Raw genomic sequence first — 20,338 nt, 5'->3', positions numbered from 1 at the left:
ATTCAACTCTGCTTACACTAGAAGTCATCTGCATGAATGGAGACCCATGGATAGTTAGTAAAGCTTAAAAAAAAATGATAAAAACTTAAAACAACATACTTACCCACCAGCTGTGGGAGAGACGAAGCCTCCCTGTCCAGCATGATGGATCCCTTCTCCATACATGTCCTCAGCTCAAATAAGCTGTGAAGGGACAATGTGGCCACGTGGGGCTTGCTCCATCTTTCCCCACCCTGTTCCACTTTTTCTTCAAACTTAATCCACCTAGGAACATGAGATTAATGAACAGCAATTAAAAGTATTCCAACCTCCTCTGGAAATAGCTACATCAAGCCTGCCATCTCCACCCCCACCAGCACTTCCAAAATGTCTCCTTTGGTGTAGTCTTAAAAGTTTATTATATCATTAATTGCATTACCTTTATAAACACACCGAACAGAGTCACTAGACTGTGTTCCCCTGGTGTTAGAGAGAAAGAAAATAAACCTGAAAGATCCAAAGCATCCTTGGTTTTATATCTGTCCATATGTAACCATGAAATCCTGAAGAATGATTATTTTGCTAAATTTTTAAAATAACATAGGAAAAATGTGCATTTCAAAATTTCATGAAAGCCCACACTGTGTAAAAATAAACACCATTGCGAGAATTCTGTTGTGACTTCACAAGGCAAGTTTATGTAAGTTGAAATATCAGTTATGAACCAATATTTATCTTAATTATTTGAAAAACATGGTGTATGACGTGGTCAGATGAATATAAAATTCCCCTTTAACACTTAAAGAGGGCCAGCATATGTGGCAATGTCTTACTCCGTATTTCTCAGCTGACACACATTCCCTTCTCATTGAGATTCTAATGGAAACTTTACCCTTCAAGTCTGGCTCCACATGTGTTTAAAAATACACAAGTTCCGTGAACAACACATCTATTCTGATAACAGATCTCCTATTAACCTTAGCAATGGAACAAACAGCCCACTTTCATAGTTTCTTTCTAAGATTCCTAGATGTCTCGACAACTTGGCAATACAGAGCAACTTTTTAAAAGTGTAATGGAAATGAAAACACAACACATTTGACAGTCTTTATGTCCCGTGTATTGCACAGACACTTTCTACACTGGTAAAGGAAAACATGAAAGCATCATCATTTTGCTATTCCTGATGACCCAAAGAAAAATGCTTCTTTCTCTCACTTCAAACCTTCTGAAAAATATTGAAAAAGATACAGAGGGGGTAAAAAAAATTGTTTTCCTACACTCTTCACCTGAAGGTTTAATGATTGAAAAATGTTTTCCTAGAAAAAGCTAAACGCTCACCTAGCTCACTAAAGATGAGAACAAAGGGCAGAGATCAGAGGAAGCTCTACATAAGGTATTATTTATAGACTGCTCACCACCCCCAAGAGGAGGCAAAAAAAACACATTAGTAGAACCAGGAGTGAAAACAGATCAAGAGATCAGCCACAGAGTCAAAGAAAATTTAGAATTTTAATCAAGCCCAATACTCATGCAATTGAGAAGTATTTAGTCATATCCAAAGCCCCCATCTGCACTCCTCTCAGGAAGCCTCTGCCAGCCAGGGCATTCCCACATGTCAATGGTAACCTTACCTCCAACCTCACCCTCAATTCCGAGACCCTCTTCCTTTCCTTTGTGTCCCCCCAAAATGTAAACAGTGGAGAGTTTTACATATTTTCCTCACAAGTTAAAAAGCCCACATGACCACCAAAGTTCTAAAGCTTCAGAACTGGACCTTGTTTCTTTCTATACAAGTAGTTGTGAAACACCCCAAAAGAGAATAAAAGACCCTTAATATTTGTGTGAGTGTGTGTTCAATTAAATTAGTAGTTCTTCCCTCTGGTTGCTATTAGTCCCACAGAAATAGAAAGGGGAGAAAAATGACAATTTTACATCATACTCTTATTGAATTCTATGGATTTGCCAAAAAGATAAAAGGTAACTGGAGTTATTTCAAGAGTAATCATTTTACAGCATATATTTCATTGATTAACTTTTGGTATATTATCTTTTCAAGCTAGCTCACACAATCTTTAACCATATTTGTTGATAACTGTTACATAAATCATATTACATTTTTAAAATAATTTTGGAGAGGGGGTTGGGGGATGGGTGAAATAGGTGATGGGGATTAAGGAGTACACTTGTGATGAGCACCAGGAGTTGTATGGAAGTGTTAAATTACTATATTGTACACCTGAAACTAATACAACACCGTATGTTAACTGGAATTAAAATAAAAGCTTAAAATAAAATAAAATAAAATAATTTTGAAGAGTATTTTTATTGAAGTATAATTGACATAAAATAATCTACCAATTTCAGGTGTACATGACAGTGAATCATATTTACATTTGATGTTATAATTTATTACTCAAGATAAGACTCTAGTATATTAAAACCATGTCAGGATTACATATAAGGATGTTATCTATAAAGAGTGTAGTGACTCCTTGTTTTTATTCCTGAGAGAATTCTTATTAGCTGAGGGATAGAATCTTAGGTCATAGGATTTAAACCCAAGATAAATAACAAAAGCCAGCTAGAAACTCACTAAAGGGGAGTGTTTCATACAGCATTCATGTCCCTCTTATTTCTACTGAATGAGTCCTCCCTTCATATCAGTTGCCAGAAATCTGTATTGCCAAATACATACATATGTGAGAGCAGCTCTTTTCTGCCATCACTCTCATCTGTCCAAACTATGTAAGTTTAATACAATTTTCTTTAAAAAAAAAAAGGGGGGGTGGGTAGTGATGTACTATACATTGGTCTAACTGAATTTAAATAAAAAAGAACGGGGGGCGCCTGGGTGGCTCAGTCGGTTAAGCGTCAGACTCTTGGTTTCCGCTCAGGTCATGATCTCGGGGTTATGAGATAGCCCTGCATATCCACACTCAGCGGGGAGTCTGCTTCTCGCCTTCTCCTTCTGCCTCTCCCCCAACTTGCATGCTCTCGCTCTCTCTCTCTCTCTAAAATAAATAAATCTTTAAAAACCAAAAAGGGGCAAAACGACTGCATTCTTTTGTGACCAATCTTTAGTTTCATTCCTCCCCACAGTTTGTATTGTAGAGGCAACTTGACTAGACTCAAATATGACTTTAAACAGGTTGTAACAGTACCTTTAGAAATCATAAATCCCAACCAGCTTGGATATATGGAATAGCATTACTCACCCTCCTGGAATACACCAGCCCTTTAGGTCGAGATTTAATTATAAAGGAATGAAAACATAAAATCTCAAAACTAGCCAGTTCCTTAGAATCTACATTCCTAAGGGATAAGTATTATATCATAGTTCAGTTTAGCATCTACTTCACTTTGAGGTTAGTAAATATTGAATGTTGTGATGATGTCATATCATAGCATAGCTAACAACATATGGGAAACTCTGGGATAATGGCTATTAAGTTCCCTTAAAATGTATTGCTCTGATTGTTCAAGGAACGGACTATACTTCCAACATATGCTTTCAGACATAAAGTAATGGTTTGCCCATTTAAACAGATTGTGTGCATGCAGTTTCATTCCAGAAACTACACATGCTATGTCTATCCTCCTCACATACCAAGGACAAATTTGAAAAAAACCTGAAAACTACGCAATTCAAATCAGAACCCATTAAAGAAAAGGCTAAGGCAGAGGTACCAAAGTTCAGCCTACCCGAGTGCCAATGAATTTGTTAAGGTGACTTAGAACCATGTAATTACATTTTTTAAAAAAAACAGACATTTTTACTGTAAAATGTACTATAAGCTACTATCTACCCTTCATAGTGACTGAATAACAATATATTTGCAGGAAGTTTCCTACTTTTCCTTTTGTCCTGGTACTCGACATTTTATAGGAAAATTAATTACAGAAGTTAGTTTTTTAAATGCTTGCAAATACAAAACTGTTGTAACCTTGGAGGAAGAGTTTATTAGGTAAAGTTTATTTCAAGGTCTTAGAAGAAAGTACACTGCAGTTTAACGCACTTTGAGTGACTGCCAACCAAACAGCATTTCATTCGTTTATTGAAGAAATAGAAGGCCCACTGGGAGTCACTGAATTTTGCAACTTTCCAATCATATGATTAAATATAATTAAGAAAAGACAAGACCTCTAACTTAAAAACAAGCTAATTTTACAGTGGAAAATAGACATGACCTTTGCCCTAGAATATAATCCAACTATATAAGACTATTAAAATAACAAATTTCTTGCTAACTAATAAGTGCCTCATTACATAAAAGAAGCCAACACTAGTGTGTATCTGGGGTAAATTATGTTTTTAAGGAGAACTCTCAAATTTCTAGATCAACTGTGAAAGTTATTGCAAAGCAGTATATGTGACTACATATAATTACATAGACAATTAGATGCCTTTTCCTTCAGCCTTTTTCTTACAGAAGAAATAAACTTGTTCTGAAATGGAATGTTCCAAAGTAATCCAGTAGAGAAAAGACAGAGAAGTCAGTGTAGATTGGGAAAAGAGCACTCTCTCTCTAAATCCCCAGGGTCAGGACGCATGTCTTGCTTGATGGTCATGCCCTGAAATCAGGGTTTTCCAGAGGTAGGCTGGATCAGTCTGCCAAGCAGAAACACAAATGGGTGTTCAACTGTGCTATCCCACTGGAACTAAAACATCAATACCCTTTTCCTTTGCTGGCTGGTTTTGTTGAAGCTTGTGACCGCTCTCCTTTTTACCCAGGTTTGGCAACAAAAACTAAACCACATTGGGGGACTGACCTTTACCATATATTCTTCTAACAGTGAAGTCCAACATTACCCATCTGAATATTCACTGAAGGAAAACCGAAAACCAATAACCATTTTTACAGAGACATCACCATCTCAAAGAAATTAAGAGCTTGGGATGGTGGGGAATGGCAGTAGCCCTTCTTCCTGGCTTTGGGCCAACACCAAAGCTGGACCGTGACTTATTCTTTCACCAGTTTGTGTCATGGACCTATTAGTTAATGCCTAGCCACCTAGAAATTCTCAACAAGGAGCATAGGCTTCTTCACTAATACCAAATACTCCATTATAATTACTGCTACATTACTAAATGTCAGTATTCAAATAACCTAACACTCAGGAATACTCTTTAAAAAAAAAAAAGTATTCTCGGCATTCCACTCATCATATATGCTTCTCAGGTCGAATCATTCTATCCTTTGCACAGTCTTCAATTTGTGCTTTATGCTGGAAGAGCCAATAAAAATCCAAAGTTCTAATTTTTAGGAAAGGGAAAAGCAAGGGAAAGATGTGAAGAAAAGGGGGTGGTAGAGTTGGCCGAACTTCAAACTTCATATAAATAAAGACTTCCCTTGTTCATAATTTTACATGACTATTGTGCCTTCCAAGACTTAAACTGGGATATTTTTCCTACCACTGAAACCATTCTCTTTATTTTTTGAGACAGAGCTTAACCTGAACTTCCTGACTAAAACTGAAACTGCAGTAATGCTGAGGATCAATGGAGGATATTTTTGGTCAAATCAAATCATTAGCTACCTAAAAAGCATAGATCATTAAAAGGGGTAGAACTGTGTCCTGTCGGGGTGTGAGCTCACAGTAGAAACTACATTAAGCTAGAGAAGTCTAGCGGGTTAGTTCTCTGTGGAATAAAATAGTCTATGAATTGGGATTTTCACAGAAAAGCAAAGATCTCAGGTTTATAAGTCAGCCAGAAAAATATTCACAGCACATTTTCATATATAAAATGAATCCCTTCTAAGTATTAAACTTTTATTAGTCTGATAGGTTTGAGAGTTTTTAGTGGGGAGAAAAAGCCCTATCATCTCTAGAAACCAGACATCTTAAATGGCAACCAGAAATTACTGCAAAAATGTTCTGAAGTGGAGTATGTTGCAAGAACTAGAGATTATTAAAACTGAATCATTTCTGGAGGCACAATTACCTTCCAACCTCCCAAGAGGATTTAGGTGGAGCTAATTCTATTAACACATATTTCTTGACCATGGACAGTGTGCCAGGTAGTTGTAGGAACTAGAGATATAGTTATGTACAAAACAACTAAAAATTCCTGCCCTCATGGAGCTTTAATTTAATGGGAAGAGAAAATAACAAGATATGCAATATGCTAAATGGCGATAAGTACCAAGGAAAACATAATGGAGGATGGGGGTTAGAGAGTGTTGGGGCACTTTTTAGATTTTAGATGGGGTAGTCACTGAGAAGGTAATATTTGTAAAAAAAAGACCTGAAGGAGGTGAGAAAATGAGCCATGCAGATAACTGGGGGGGGGGGGGGGGGGCGGCAAGGGGAGGATTTCAAACAGAGGGAACAGCAAGTGCAATGTCCCTGGCATAGGAGCATGACTGGCCAGTGAGTGAACAAGGGAGGAAAAGTAGGAGAGAAGGCCAAAGGTATCATGGTGGATTGCTCATGCGGGAGGTAAGGGCAGGTGCAGAGAGATGGACTAATTAGGAAGCATTTACAATAATCTGTATAAGAAACAACAGCAGCTTGGACCTGGATTGTGGCAGTACTGAATGTGAGATGTGGTGAGATTCTGAATATCTGAGTATCTTTGAGGGTAAAATAAATAGGGTTTACCAATGGATCGAGTAAGGAGTGTAGGGAGAGGCAGAAGTCAAGGAAGATCCCAGTGTTTCTGGTTTGAGCAACTAGAAGAATGGAGTTGTCCATTGTGGTAGGGAACTCTGCGGGAGGAGCAGATCTGAGGCAGGTAGATCAGAAGCTCAATTTTAGATATGTTACTTCAAGAACTGTGTATTAGCCATCCAATTATGTGTTTTCAGTCATACAAGGAAAGAAGTCTGGGCTAGACAACTTAATGGGGGATGGCAGCAGCATACTGATGAATTAGTTTGAAACTTCGAACGCAGGTCCTCTCTGACCTTTATCAGTGGTGTGCTAGATACCTTTGATCTGTCATTCAGCTGTCCATCAGTCAGAAAGAGAAGAATTATCACAGAACTCCAGCTTTGGTCAAGTAATATATCTAAAAAAGTATGATATTTAGAACAGCTGTTTCTAAGGCAATCAATTCTCAACTAACCACACTCAACCAATATTATTGAGCACCTATTATAGTGTGAGGCACTGGGAATACAGTCATGAAAGACAGACTTGATGGTCCCTGCTTCCAGATGAATCAGCGTAATGAAGGAGACAAAATGAAAACAATATCACACTTACATTTAATTAAGCAGTAGTAAGTGTGGCAAGTCCCACCCAGAAGTTACAGAGTGTAGACCGGTGGGAGTGAGTATGTTTCTTCCTGGACAGCCCCCCCCTCCCACCACCAACACATGGCGCACTCCCACCACACATTCTCTCCAGCAGTCCAGTCTCTCAGGGGCTAATGACGTCACCAAAAATGACACATGTGTTCTGAAGGCAATAGAGTCTTCAAGGACGGTAAAGTATTCAAAATTATCTCCATTGTAAGAAGCTTACATGAAAGTTCTATGTCCATCTCACTCAGTGTTGAATTACCTACACAGTGAAGTGTCACCTCTCCACCTTTCTGAGACCAGAGGTCACATAAAATATAGTCCACCTTGGACTGAGAGAGAAAGCAGAAAGCTACACCCGAATTCTACTCTATGATAGGTACTCACACAGAATTTCAAGAAGTAAGTATGAATCAAAGTAACACTTCTGGTCATAACTGACTAAACTAGTATATAGACAGGGATAGATACACTATGCTATAAAACTATGCATGAAGTTAACAGAGATGCAACGCAGTATCACCTTCCTTGGGTAGAAGAGAACACTCATCTCAGGAAGAAGACTGCGTGAGTATGTGACTGGTCCAAAGCGAAGCAGCCAATCAGCAACAAAGCCAAGACTAGACCAAAATCTCCCCAACACTTAATTCAGGATGTACCAGTACGATTCTCACTCTGTTGTTTTGTCTTGTTTTTTTTCTATTAGAAAGAAGGAAAAGAAAGAATGAAATGGAGATACCAGTAAAAGATTCTACTTTGAAAGCCTTCTTTTGGAGGATGTTTATGAACCAAAAGTGTACTTATGTAGGACTTTTAATTTCCAGGTTATCAGGACTAAGAGAAGAGAATGAGAGAGAATTACTGTATCATGGAAAGAGGTCCTGAAAGGACAAGAATGAAGAGCTTCAAGAGGGAGCATCAGAGGTGGAGAAGCAGAAATGTGCTACAGATAGGTTTTTAATAAGAAGGAGAAAATATTAACAGAAGAGTTAGAACAAGTACACCCACTATTAGTGTCTGAATATTAGAAAGAGTTATCCAGCAAATGGAAAATAACATATTTAAGATTAGGTCTCTTCCCTTATTGCTACTGGGAGGGCCAGGAGTAAAATGTAATGATTTTTTTTTCTGGGCACAGTTCAAGTTATGGAAGATATGAAATTATCCATGGATTCTACTAAACTTTTTTTTCTACTGAACTTTCTTTTAAAGCAGATGTTTCCACAAGACCAAACTACCTAGAAATTCTTGGTGAGAAATAAAGGCTTCTCTATCATTATCAAATGAATTAATTTATGATGCTTCTCTATTATTAAAAATCCTAAAGACATTCAATAGTACTTAGTATGCAGTAATGATAATAAATCCATAAACCTACAGAGCATAAGTCTCAGTAACTAAACAAAAATTACCAAAAAATCCAATTAATTTGATGAACACTTGATTAGAAATGATATGATGCATGAAGCTTTTAAAATATGCTCCAGAAATGGTGTACCTGGCTGGCTCAGCTGGAAAAGCATACGACTCCTGATCTCAGGGTTATGTGTTCAAGCCCCACACTGGGTGTAGAGCCTACTAAAGAAACTTTAAAAAAGAAAAAAAAAAAGATATGCCCCAGAAAATAAAAGTTCTTCCTTTAATTCTCAAAAGAACCTCATCCAGAAAAGGAGAGACAATTGAGTTAGTGGTTCTTTATATCTCATCAACTTTTACTAATCACAGAAGATAAAAAAATATATTTCTTTCTGATTCTAGAATGACCTAACTAGAAGTGGAACAACAGACATAAATCTCTTTTCCATCTAATCCACAGAAGAAGGTTTTCACTTATTTTATTCTTTTTTTAAACCCAAAGCTACCAGAAGGATTTGATTTGCCTCATTCCTCAGATTGTAAAGATATTATATTGAACACACTTGAAACTTGAGGAAGATACAATAATCTATGTGTGAGCTGCTTCTGCTCACTTCTTTATTCTCAGTACCTCATTAGTGCCTGACATATACTATGCATTCAAAAAAACACCAGTTGAATTTGATTTGAATTAAATTGCAGACTATAAAAGGTGTATCTTAACATTATTTTGCTTGTGAAAGGGAAATATATTGAATCTCCATGCACTTACGACAATGAGAGACCAGTAACTGCATTATATCAAATTCCTTATATTACATAATTGTTCTATGTCCTAGAAGATACGGTGTGGAGTATATAACTTAATCTATATGTAGAAAGAAAGAAAAGCTCTGTTATCATGAGAAGAACGAAACCTTAGATACTTCTGTAGTGCTTAGCAATTTACAAGGTATTTCCATATATATACATACATATAGGCATGTATGTAAATATCTGTGATATAATTAGACAAATATTAAATAAAATACATAAAGATGTATTACATATCTCATATTGCATACATATATATGTAGTAGGTATTATTATCCATTTTTTATTGATGATGAAATCAAAGTTCTCCGACACTGAGTTCTATGCAGCTAACAGGTGACGGAATCTGAAATTTAACTCAGGTCTCTAAACTCCAAATTCAAGTGAACCTTCTACTTGCTTTCGTGGGTACTTAAAAAAGATGACAGGTTTTTCCTTGGAATAATGGCAAGTCTGTGGGTAAACACTGTCTTTGCAACCTCCCTTCTAACTGCAGAAACTGTGGGTACATATCTCTAGGCTACCATTTTTGGGTGCTTGCGTTTATCTCTTTAAGATATTTCACTATTAAATAGCACATGAATGCAGATTTACCTCTAATTCTTTATAAAGGTTAAAACTGTAACAGCGTGAATCAATGTAACAATGCTCCAGCAGTGAAATAAAGGGTGTCCTGCATCCACATCAATGCAACAGAGAAGAAAAAGAATCCTTTTATTCCTTAACCCAGACAACACGATGCTCCTCAGTTATTCAAAGGGTGAAGGTGAGAGAAAGGTGCTCACAGACCGTGATCTTGCCCTGCACTTCTTTCCCCGGGTCAGCACTGCACAGCCAGCCATGCCTCACCTTGCCGTCTCCTTCCACTCCATCTCCTGCCCATCCACGGCCAGCAGCTCATCCAGTTCGGTGAAGAGCTGAGGGGGTGCTGGGCTGTCATCCTCCTCACCCAAGATGAACCGGATACGTTCTGCGGCAGGAGAGACTGCAGAAGTGAAAATACTGTGGTTAAACACTGGCTGGACAACCCTGAGGAAAGTGTAGCTTCGAGCTCTTCCTCTGTCCCCAAGGCTGTTGGACTTCCCCGCCACGTTTTCCATGGACATCCTCCTTGCTGAGCCTCCCTTTTCCCCAACCTACACACGAAAAAAACTCAAAGCCCTTCTCTGTTCCTTGGGTCCTAAACTGTATCTCAGCTCGCCACCACTCTCCAAGACAGGACTCCAGTTCTGTGTCGTGTGTGACAAAGAACCTTTAGCCCTCAGATGAGCTGAGGTCCAACCGCATGAACTTCCCTCCTTCCTCACTTATGACCCATCCAAAATCATTAGATAGAAACAAGCCTGAGCCAATCACTTTTTCTACAGCAGTGGGAGGGGGCAGAGCACACCCCAATCCTGAGTTTCCCCCAGGCCCTCGCCTCCCACCCACCTTCCCTCTGTCCAATGCCTAAAGCTCATGCCCTCACAGGATCCTCGCTGCCTGTAACTGGCTAAGAGCAAAGCTGATGAAGGAATATTTAACAAGATGGGGCCTCTTCTTTACATAAGGGCAGTACCCAAAAATGTTTAGTCACACTTCAAGGCACTTGAAAAACAAGCCCAAGTAAAATATTGTACACCTGAGGAAAAAAATTTTTTCTGACACACTCAAGCACATAATTGAATGCCCTACGAGCTCCTTTTGACCCTATCTCCTGAAAATCATGTAATGAAAAATTAACTAGAACTTCCCTCAGGTTGTGGGTTATTTTCCTTCTTTTTTTAAGAAAAGGAAAGCCTTTGGGAACTGATGATCATATTACAAAACTAAGGCCCAGAGATACTCTTTATAATATCTGGGCAAAACCAAGAATGGTATATACGTGTGAATATAGTCCACGTACACAGATATATGTGTATATACATATGTATGTATATACACACAGACGCACACACACATTGTAGAAACAGGTGTACTCAAACAACCTAATAAAACAAGAATATTTCTACCATCTGAAAACTACTGTAATACAGGACAATATGAAATTCCACAGATCAAAAAATACTATGAACAAACCCATGAAAATTATTCAACCTAACTAGTAATCAAAACTAATTATTAAAATAAAATACATGTTTTACCTATGAAAATAGCAAAAATGTAAAAAAAATGACAATCCCAATATTGCCGGAGATTTAGGACACATGCACCAGCACCTCTCAATTTATGTCACTGATAGAAGCCTAAATGGGAATCTCTCTCTGAACAGAAATTTGGAAGGATATGGAAATGTTTTAAAAGTGTATACATCATGTGAGCCAGTAATTCTACCACTAGAAATAATTCATTTCAGAGAAATAATAGTTGTTACCTCAAAGACAGAGGTGACTAATGCAACACTGTTTATCATTGAGAAAAAGAGAAGCCTAAGTGTCCAAAAAGGAGGACTGGTTAAATAAACTACACTACAACTATTCAGTAAATCACCATGCAGTTATAAAACATGGAAGTCAAGATTATCATTTTTTTACATATATAAAATGCTAAATGAAAAATAAAATTGCAAAATCATATGAATAAAGTGATCCCACGTTAATGAAGAAAAAATACACATATGTCCACAAAATAAAGTCTGGAATTGAGGGAAACCCTCACTATGCATGGTTCCAAGGTCTGCGAACTTCACTTACTGCCATTTAGTTAAAGAACACCAGTCCCCCAGTAATGCAGTTTAAATTTCAGTTAGGATAGTATATTAACTGTGAGTAATTACATAAAGTACAAACTTCACTGCTAGTTCTTCAGTCCATAAATTATGATGTTAGTAACATACATGCATCATGTGACCGATCAATGACCAATCATAATGCTTCTTGCAAAGTCCGTCAGTGACTGGTCACTGCGCACTTGTTACTAGTTCATGTACAGACAGCAAAGTGTATACCCGTGTTGCCTTCATGTCAAAAGAGGAAAGTGGCCAACAGAGATGAAAGTAGAGTGATACAGAAACAAAGAGTGATATGGTGGAAATGAAATCCACATCGAATGTAAACGGAGTTATCAAAGACAGAGCTGCTCATGGGGATGCTGACAATGCTGCCATTCACCGTGCGAGAGAATCTAGACAACAGTCAAAAAGTACCAAGTGAAGGCAAACAACATGAATAAGGAAAGTAGCTGGACCAAAATGACAAAGATGTCCCAGAGGAAGTGATGCTGGCAAAGAAAGAAGAAGAAGAAGGGGGGGGGGGGGGAGAAAAGGAAGAAGGCGGAGGAGGAGAAAAAAAGCATTTCACATTAAAGGAACTCTCAGAGACTTTTCTTGACATGGAAAGCACAAAGGAGAAAATGCTGGAAGCTGATCCAAAGTTAGAGAGGAGTATGCAATTCATCGGGGCATAGAAAAGATGCCTGCTCCATTTCATAAGTTGTACAACAGGAAGAAGGCAAGCATTATTCAACACTCCTGACAAGATTTTAAAAAGAAATAAAATACTTTAATCTCAATATTTCTGACATTTTAAATTACAGCTTAGTTTAAAAATTAGTACTAAATACTAGTTGTATTATTTTTTTCATTCCCCTATACCTTTATAACGAAACAGCAAGAGAGATTTTAATGATATGGCAAATATTTTTTAAAGGTCAAAGAAAAATAGTAACTTCTCCCATTGATTATTAGGATTGTTTTGTATAATTTCAGCTTGAATAGTCATATTTATGGCCTTGCCCTACCATGCAAAGCAAAGACTGCCTATATATACACCTTTTAAATGTTATACAGTTTATTTCCAGGGCTTCTATGTTCCTCCTTTCACTTTTCTATCTCTACAGTGTACACAATTCATCCATGCATTCATTCAGCAATATTTATTGAGTACTGTCTTTGCCCTAAATAGGCTTTGTTTCAGGCTCCGAAGATAAAGCAAAAAACTTGACATCAAGTTCCTTGTTCTTATCAAGTGTACATGCTAGGAGGGGCAACAAACATTAACCAGTTATTTGGTTAGTGAATAATTAATTGGTTAAATAAATAAATTAGTAGATAAACCAACAAAAACATCTGCAAACTGTTCCGTGTTTATAGAACATTCAAATAAGATAATTGAATATATATTAATATAGGATCCAGGATGTTTAATTTCTGTAATTAGAAAAAAAATGACTTTGAAATTTCTTAACATCTCTGGGAGAAAAAAACCTAAGGTTCCAGAACTTTTGTGTAAGAACACTTGCAATGCCCTTCCAATCAAGAAATGGAAAGTGTCATTACTTTAGAGAATCATGGAAGTCATGAAGGAAATGATGGGAGGGTAAGACCTAATGGGCAGAATTTGGAATGTGGCTACGGTTTCCAAGAGCAGAGTGTTCACACTACTTCAAATATGGTTATTTATCCGAGTGGTTCCAAAACTGACAGTCACAGATTTGATGGACTTTTCATCAACATTCAACATCAATGCTCCCTGAGGTAGAACTAGCTTTTAGAAGGGACAAGTCTACACTTAGAGAATCAATTTTTGGTCCATTTCTAAAAATGTGACATGAGTTAGTCCCCACCACCAACAGAGATGAATAAACCTTTCCCCTCCTTAGAAAAGAGACTCTCCTGCAGAGCACAGTATACATCTCTGCTCAGCTCTGATCCGTGGAGCATTACCCTGAGATCCAGCAGCCTCCAGTTAGAAAAGCACAACTCCGCTTAGCCAGAGAGGCATGATAGAATCGAAGAAGGTTGTGACATTACCCCTGGTTCTGATTCTCTGGGTCTCATGTGTAAGTTGTCTTATGCATATTAAATACAGCTTCTGAGTAACCAGTGTAACAACCCCTTGGGGATAAAGTTCCAAAATCCTGTGTCATAAACTAGCTCGATACTCTAGTAAGTTTCTTTCCTTAGCTGCTCCACTAAGCTTCCCCAGTATTAGAAGAGGCCACAGCAATTGTACTGTAAATATAGACCTGTGGGAGAGGCAGCCTCTGTAGCCAGCAAATACCCTTCCCAATTTCTAATGTCATTCTTAACACAAAGATATGCAGAGTGAGAGTCTCCCTAATGAAGGATGTCAGGAATTCATTTCTTCCCCCGTAAATTTTGATCAGAAGGGAAATGAGCTAAATAGAAGACACAGCACTGCATTGAAATTAAGCATACAGAACTCTGGAACCCAACTGCCTAGGTTTGAATCCAAACTCTGCTACTTATATGTTGTGTGACCTGAGACAAGTTAATTAACCTCTCTGTGTCTCAAGTTCCCCACATGAAAAATAGGGTGATGATGATCAATTATCATAGCTAAAATACAAGGTTTAAATTAGTTTAAAAACTGCCAGCCCTTACTAGCAAAACCTGCCTAGCTTCTAAATAAGAAAGTGCTCACAGGGGCGCCTGGGTGGCTCAGTTGGTTAAGTGACTGCCTTCGGCTCAGGTCATGATCCTGGAGTCCCGGGATCGAGTCCTGCATCGGGCTCCCTGCTCAGCAGGGAGTCTGCCTCTCCCTCTGACCCTCTTCCCTCTCGTGCTCTTTCTCATTCTCTCTCTCAAATAAATAAATAAAATCTTAAAAAAAAAAATAGAAAGTGCTCACAGATATTGGCCCCAAGAGCCCTTGGATGTTGAAAATATATAAGGTAGGAAAGAAAAAAGCCAAAAGTTCTGCATGTGTTACTTCAGTGAATTCAGTAGCTTTGGTAATGAGAATATAAAGGTGTACCTTTCTGGGAAACAGCCAATAACAGAACAGGGGAAAATAATGAAACCTCTTTAGTCTCACTTTAATACCTGGGGGGAGAAAACATCAGAAAATCAACTTACATTACAGATGAATAGATTATGATTCTAAGTAATAACTAACCTAGTTTCATCATAAAAGAGAACCTGGAGAAAAATGAGAGAGAGTGATAGGGAAGCAGGAAATGAGGGAGAGAGAGAAAAACTGTCAAATTAATCCAATCACCTTTGTCAGAACAGAAGGCCTGTAGATCAAAGCCAAGTTAATGCCTCTAATCTGCCTTGATTTTTTTCTTTAATTCTGCCCTCTGGTTAGAATGTGTTTGGGGGGTTTTGGGGGGGCGGTTTGGGGGTTTCCCCCCCCGGAGTAGCTGTAGAATTTCCTGGAGGGTCCTACATAAGTGTGGTTATCTCTGACCAGCATCCACCTGCAGGGTGACAATGTCATGGTCTGCGATAGACCCAGTGTTCCCAAATCCCCAGTGCTGACAAGAAGGAAGGCAAGCATGTGGCAGGAATGCTGCCATTCCCACTCCCACCACCAGCACCCACAGCATACATCACATCTATTCCTGCTGAGACTAAACTTGACCTCAGAGCAGTCACTATCCACCAATCAAAGACGGTGTGTGAGAGGACCCCTCTCCAATGACACGTACCGGGCTATAGAGTCAACTCTCAGTGTGCCTGTCATGTCACTTTGGCCCCAATCTCTGCATCCAACCAGTCTCCCACAACAACCCAAAAATGTTTGGTGACAGAAGAACATACCTGCTCGATTTTGCACCAAGCTCAGCCAGGAACCCCAGCGTCACAAGCAAGCTCAGAGGTATTCACTGCTGCTGTCACAGTTCACCTGCTAAACTCCATCCCAGAACATGGGCATAGGCAAGAACAGAAACCTACCCTGGCCCCCATCCAGGAATGAATTCAGGTATTTCCCAAGAATGACCAGAATAGAATTTTGTAATTAGAATTTTGTGATTACGGGTAGGAAGACATGACTCTCTCCTCCCTAGAAAAACTGACTTTTAGAGAACAGAATTAACTCAGTTCTCAGTAGAGAACTCAAGGAACCTCCAAAAGGCACTCATTTTCTAGCCGAAAGTCTGCATGATGCCTTAAAACTTATAAACAACCAGAATTAACAAAGAAGGTGGACATGGTTTGGATAGTGGGAGGCAGTTCTGTTTATAAGGAAGCCACGAACAAGCCAAGCCATCTCAAACTCTTTGAAAGTAACACACTTTTCCCAGAAATTGATTTGGGGATATATAAGCTTCTTCCAGAATACCCAAGTGTTCTTTCTGGTGTCCAGGCAGAAAAAGGCATTAAGTAGAAATTTGAAGTATACAAAAAGAATGATTCATGTGAAGGTGTTTTCTGATTTATTTCAAGTTGTTCCCCTTGCCCTCCAATTATATATTTTAATGTTAGAAAAAAAGGCTTTTGTTGACTTTAGATCAAAGCATAACTATTTCTAAGCAATGTGTTTATTAATCTTAACTAGACTATAATTAAGATTAATCTTAACTAGACTATAATTAAGATTAATCTTAACTAGATTATACCAGATATCATTTGTGAAACATTTCTTGCTATCACTGTCTGAATGCCAATCGAGGACAATCGCCTGCCTGTCTACCTGTCACCTACATATCTACCAAAACACCAAAGTGGGAGAATCCCCTGGTATCACGAGTTGAAACCAGGGCTTATAGAAATAGAAGCTAGATAGATTTGTCCAAAGATCAGAAATAAGTTATACACAGAAGAGCTAGAACTCAGATATTAAAAGAAAATTTGATCAAAATGGGGACTATGAATTACTCTATGCATATCACACTTCTGGAAAAAAAAAAAGGCTCTGTTCACTCAGATAGGAAATCAGTAAGTTGAGAACTTTAGTACATTCCATATGGATAGTAAAGAAGCAGGCAGGAGACTATCCTTTTGAAGGTTAAAAGAGAAGGTCTGAGACCTCTAAAAATTCAGTTTCTGATCTTTGGTGAGATCCCATGGGACAGTCAATGATAGAAAAATAGGCTGCTCTTTACAAAAGAGTAATCTAATAACAAGCATATGGCTAAAATTAAAAATTCAGAGGTAATGAATTGAAAATGGATAATGCCAGAAACCAAAATTAGTAAGTTAGAAAGTAAACTTCACAAACTTAAAAATTAAAATTAAAACATGTTTTACCCATCATGTTAGCAAAGATTTGAATTGTTAGGTATCCAAAGAAACAGCATTTTCTGCCTTGTTAGTTAATACAACCTTTTTAAAGTGTAAGTTAGCAATATCAATTAAAAATCAAAATATTCTGGGTTTGGACCCAGATCTTCCACTTCTAGAAATTAATCTGGAACAAAGAGATGGACCCAAGAGTATCTGTGGCACCATTATATTTTTTTTAAGATTTTTATTTATTTGTCAGAGAGACAGAGAGAACACAAGCAGGGGGAGCAGTAGAGGGAGAGGGAGAAGCAGGCTCCTCACTGAGCAAGGAGCCCGATGTGGGACTTGATCCCAGGATCCTGGGATCATGACCTGAGCTGAAGGCAGATGCTTAACGACTGAGCCACCCAGGCGTCCCATGTGGCACCATTATTTTTAAACTTGGAAGCAGCCAAATGTCAATCAATAAAGAAACAATTAATGGAAGGAAGGAAGGAAGGAAGGAAGGAAGGAAGGAAGGAAGGAAGGAAGGAAGGAAGGAAGGAAGAAGGGAGGGAGGGAGGGAGGGGGGGAGGGAGGGAGGGAGGGAGGGAGGGAGGGAGGGAGGGATTAGAGAACAAACTTGCTCATTTTCAGATCTTTTTTCATCTTTTCTATCTGGTATAGTCTTTTCTCTCCTTTCTAACTCTGACTTAATTTCCAAGGCCCAGCCGAAAATTCTATCTTTTCCAATAACCTATATTAACCATTCACAGAAATGTGAATCTCTCCTATATTCAAACTATAAAAATACTTTGTATGAATTATCCTTTAGGCACTGGCAAATATATAGCCTGGTCATTATTATGTAACCTTTGGTGATGTGACCTCTCTCCAACTAATCACCAAACTCGTGGAGCACAGGGTCTGTCTATGTATTTTCCTTAAAGACCAACACGGTACTATGCACTTAATCGTCCCTCGAAATAGTAAATGAATGAATTAGATGCGGATGAATAAACCTTGGACATCTTCAAGTACACAAAAACATAACCACGTGCAAAAGGAAACTTATATTAAGAGCTCTGAAATGGAAAATATCTAAGTTTGCAAACTATCCTTAATCCATCTTTGGGGGCGCCTGGGTGGCTCAGTCGTTAAGCGTCTGCCTTCGGCTCAGGTCATGATCCCAGGGTCCCAGGATCGAGCCCCACATTGAGCCCCACATCGGGCTTCCTGCTTGGTGGGAAGCATGCTTCTCTCCCACTCCCTCTGCTTGTGTTCCCTCTCTCACTGTGTCTCTCTCTGTCAAATAAATAAAATCTTCAAAAAAAAAATCCATCTTTGGATTAGCTGCACAGTGACCAAAATACAGTCACCATTTCCTATTGAGTAAGCCACAAAGAAAAGAATGAACACTTCAAGTAAGCTATTTTCCCCTGGTAGATGCAATGTCTTCCTACCCTGAGGGACCACAACATTTAATCTGCACTTCTATTAAGACATTTAATATCCTAATAAAATAAAATTTAAAAATAAATAAATAAAATCTTAAAAAAATAGAAAAAAAAAGAAGAGAGACATTTAATATCCACTGCTTTGTGGGTTTTCTTTCCATTGTTGTACTTTGTCTTTACACCTTTACTAAGCCAACCGCCTGGTTCTTCACTTACCTAAACTATTCTTGGTGCCTACCTTGTGCACAGTGAAGTTACACAAAAAAAGAATGGATTAAAAGAATGAGTAAGAAAATGAATGGAAAGATACATAATATGTAATCTGCCCCAGTTTCTCACAAAAAAAATCTTTCTTTGCTTCTTTCCTCTGCTTCCCTGAGGCTTAGCAATGCTTGAAGTATAGTTCTACGTTCTCATTTTGATTACTTAATTAATATTTATTAGTTTTTAGTGTGTGAAACACTATGTTACTTGTTGAAAGTACACAAAATATTTTTAAGATAAGGTCCTTGTCCTCAAGGGACAATGGGAAAAAGTCTATCAATAAAAACAGAATATGCAATTACTAATGTTTTTGAATGGTTACACTGTACCAGGCACTGTGTTCAGTGCCCTTCACTTATTATATTATTTGTTTTACACAAAAATATGAAATATCTACTGTTACCAATCTCTTGTATTACTCATATTACAGACAGGGAAACTGAGTATTTAAGAGACTAAGGGACTTCCACAAGATCACACAACTAGTAAGTGATATAACCTCAAACCTACTTGTGTTATTTCCAAACCCATTTTTTCAGACACCACTCTCTAAAAGATGATCTCATTAAAAAAAAAAAAAAAAGGAGCCATATGAACAATGCAGACAGTAAATGTACTGGATTTCAGGAGGCAGAAATCATAATGGCATATGAAATAGTCCTAAAGTAAATTAACTGAACATTTGGTTCATTATCCACCAAAAGGCAATTTGTGAATGTGCCTTTTGTTTTTGGTCTGGAAAACATCCCACTGTGGCCACCCTACAGGCTACCAAAAAAAATTTTTTTTAATAGAAATAATGATCATAATGAACAATTCATACTGGGCATGACAAGTTTACATGCAAATTCCCTTCTGTGGGTTAAACGAATACTTACAGATTTTGTATTTTCTCCTTGGGAAAATTCACCATCTGGTAAAGTCTTAGCTCTCAAACCAAAGTATAAAAAGACATAACTAGGGCACCTGGGTGGCTCAGTCAGTTAAGTGAGATTTCAGCTTGATTTCAGCTCAGGTCATAGTCTCAGAGTTGTGGGATCGAGTCGCACGTTGGGCTCTGTTCTCAGCAGGGAGTCTGCTTGAGATTCTCTCCCTCTTCCTCTGCCCCTCCCCACCTCTCTCAAATAAATAAATCCTTTTTAAAAATAAAAAAAAATAAATAACTATTTCTTTAACTTATCAATGTGCTGTCACCAACTGGTTTACATTTTAAGTATTCATTTTTCTCCATGTTGAGTTAAATGTCTGTAAATCAACACTATAGTTGCTAAAACTTCCACAATTTATCTAATTATTAGACCACTATAGTACTCTAAAAAATGCTTAAATGTATATATAAAGTCATCGAA

General features: G+C 38.0%; 1 protein-coding gene and 1 pseudogene across 8 annotated transcripts in view; one reads left to right on the top strand and one right to left on the bottom strand.

Annotated features, from left to right (window-relative positions):
• Positions 1-20,338, bottom strand: part of SLC4A4 (solute carrier family 4 member 4) — a 340,863-nt gene that overhangs the window by 195,131 nt on the left and 125,394 nt on the right. For all 8 annotated transcript variants that reach the window (XM_027598149.2, XM_027598150.1, XM_027598153.2 and 5 more), the window contains 2 exons: positions 10,248-10,383; positions 104-264 (listed from right to left, as the gene is read on the bottom strand). In XM_027598149.2, coding sequence (XP_027453950.1) covers positions 104-264; positions 10,248-10,383 — 297 coding nt within the window. The remainder of the gene's footprint in view (positions 1-103; positions 265-10,247; positions 10,384-20,338) is intronic.
• On the top strand, positions 15,629-16,498 carry LOC113924478 (annotated as a pseudogene).

The sequence above is a fragment of the Zalophus californianus genome, chromosome 2 (genome assembly GCF_009762305.2).
Source record: "Zalophus californianus isolate mZalCal1 chromosome 2, mZalCal1.pri.v2, whole genome shotgun sequence".
NCBI lineage: Eukaryota > Metazoa > Chordata > Mammalia > Carnivora > Otariidae > Zalophus > Zalophus californianus.
The sequence above is the reverse complement of the archived record's forward strand: the minus strand, read 5'-3'. Positions and strand labels throughout refer to the sequence as shown.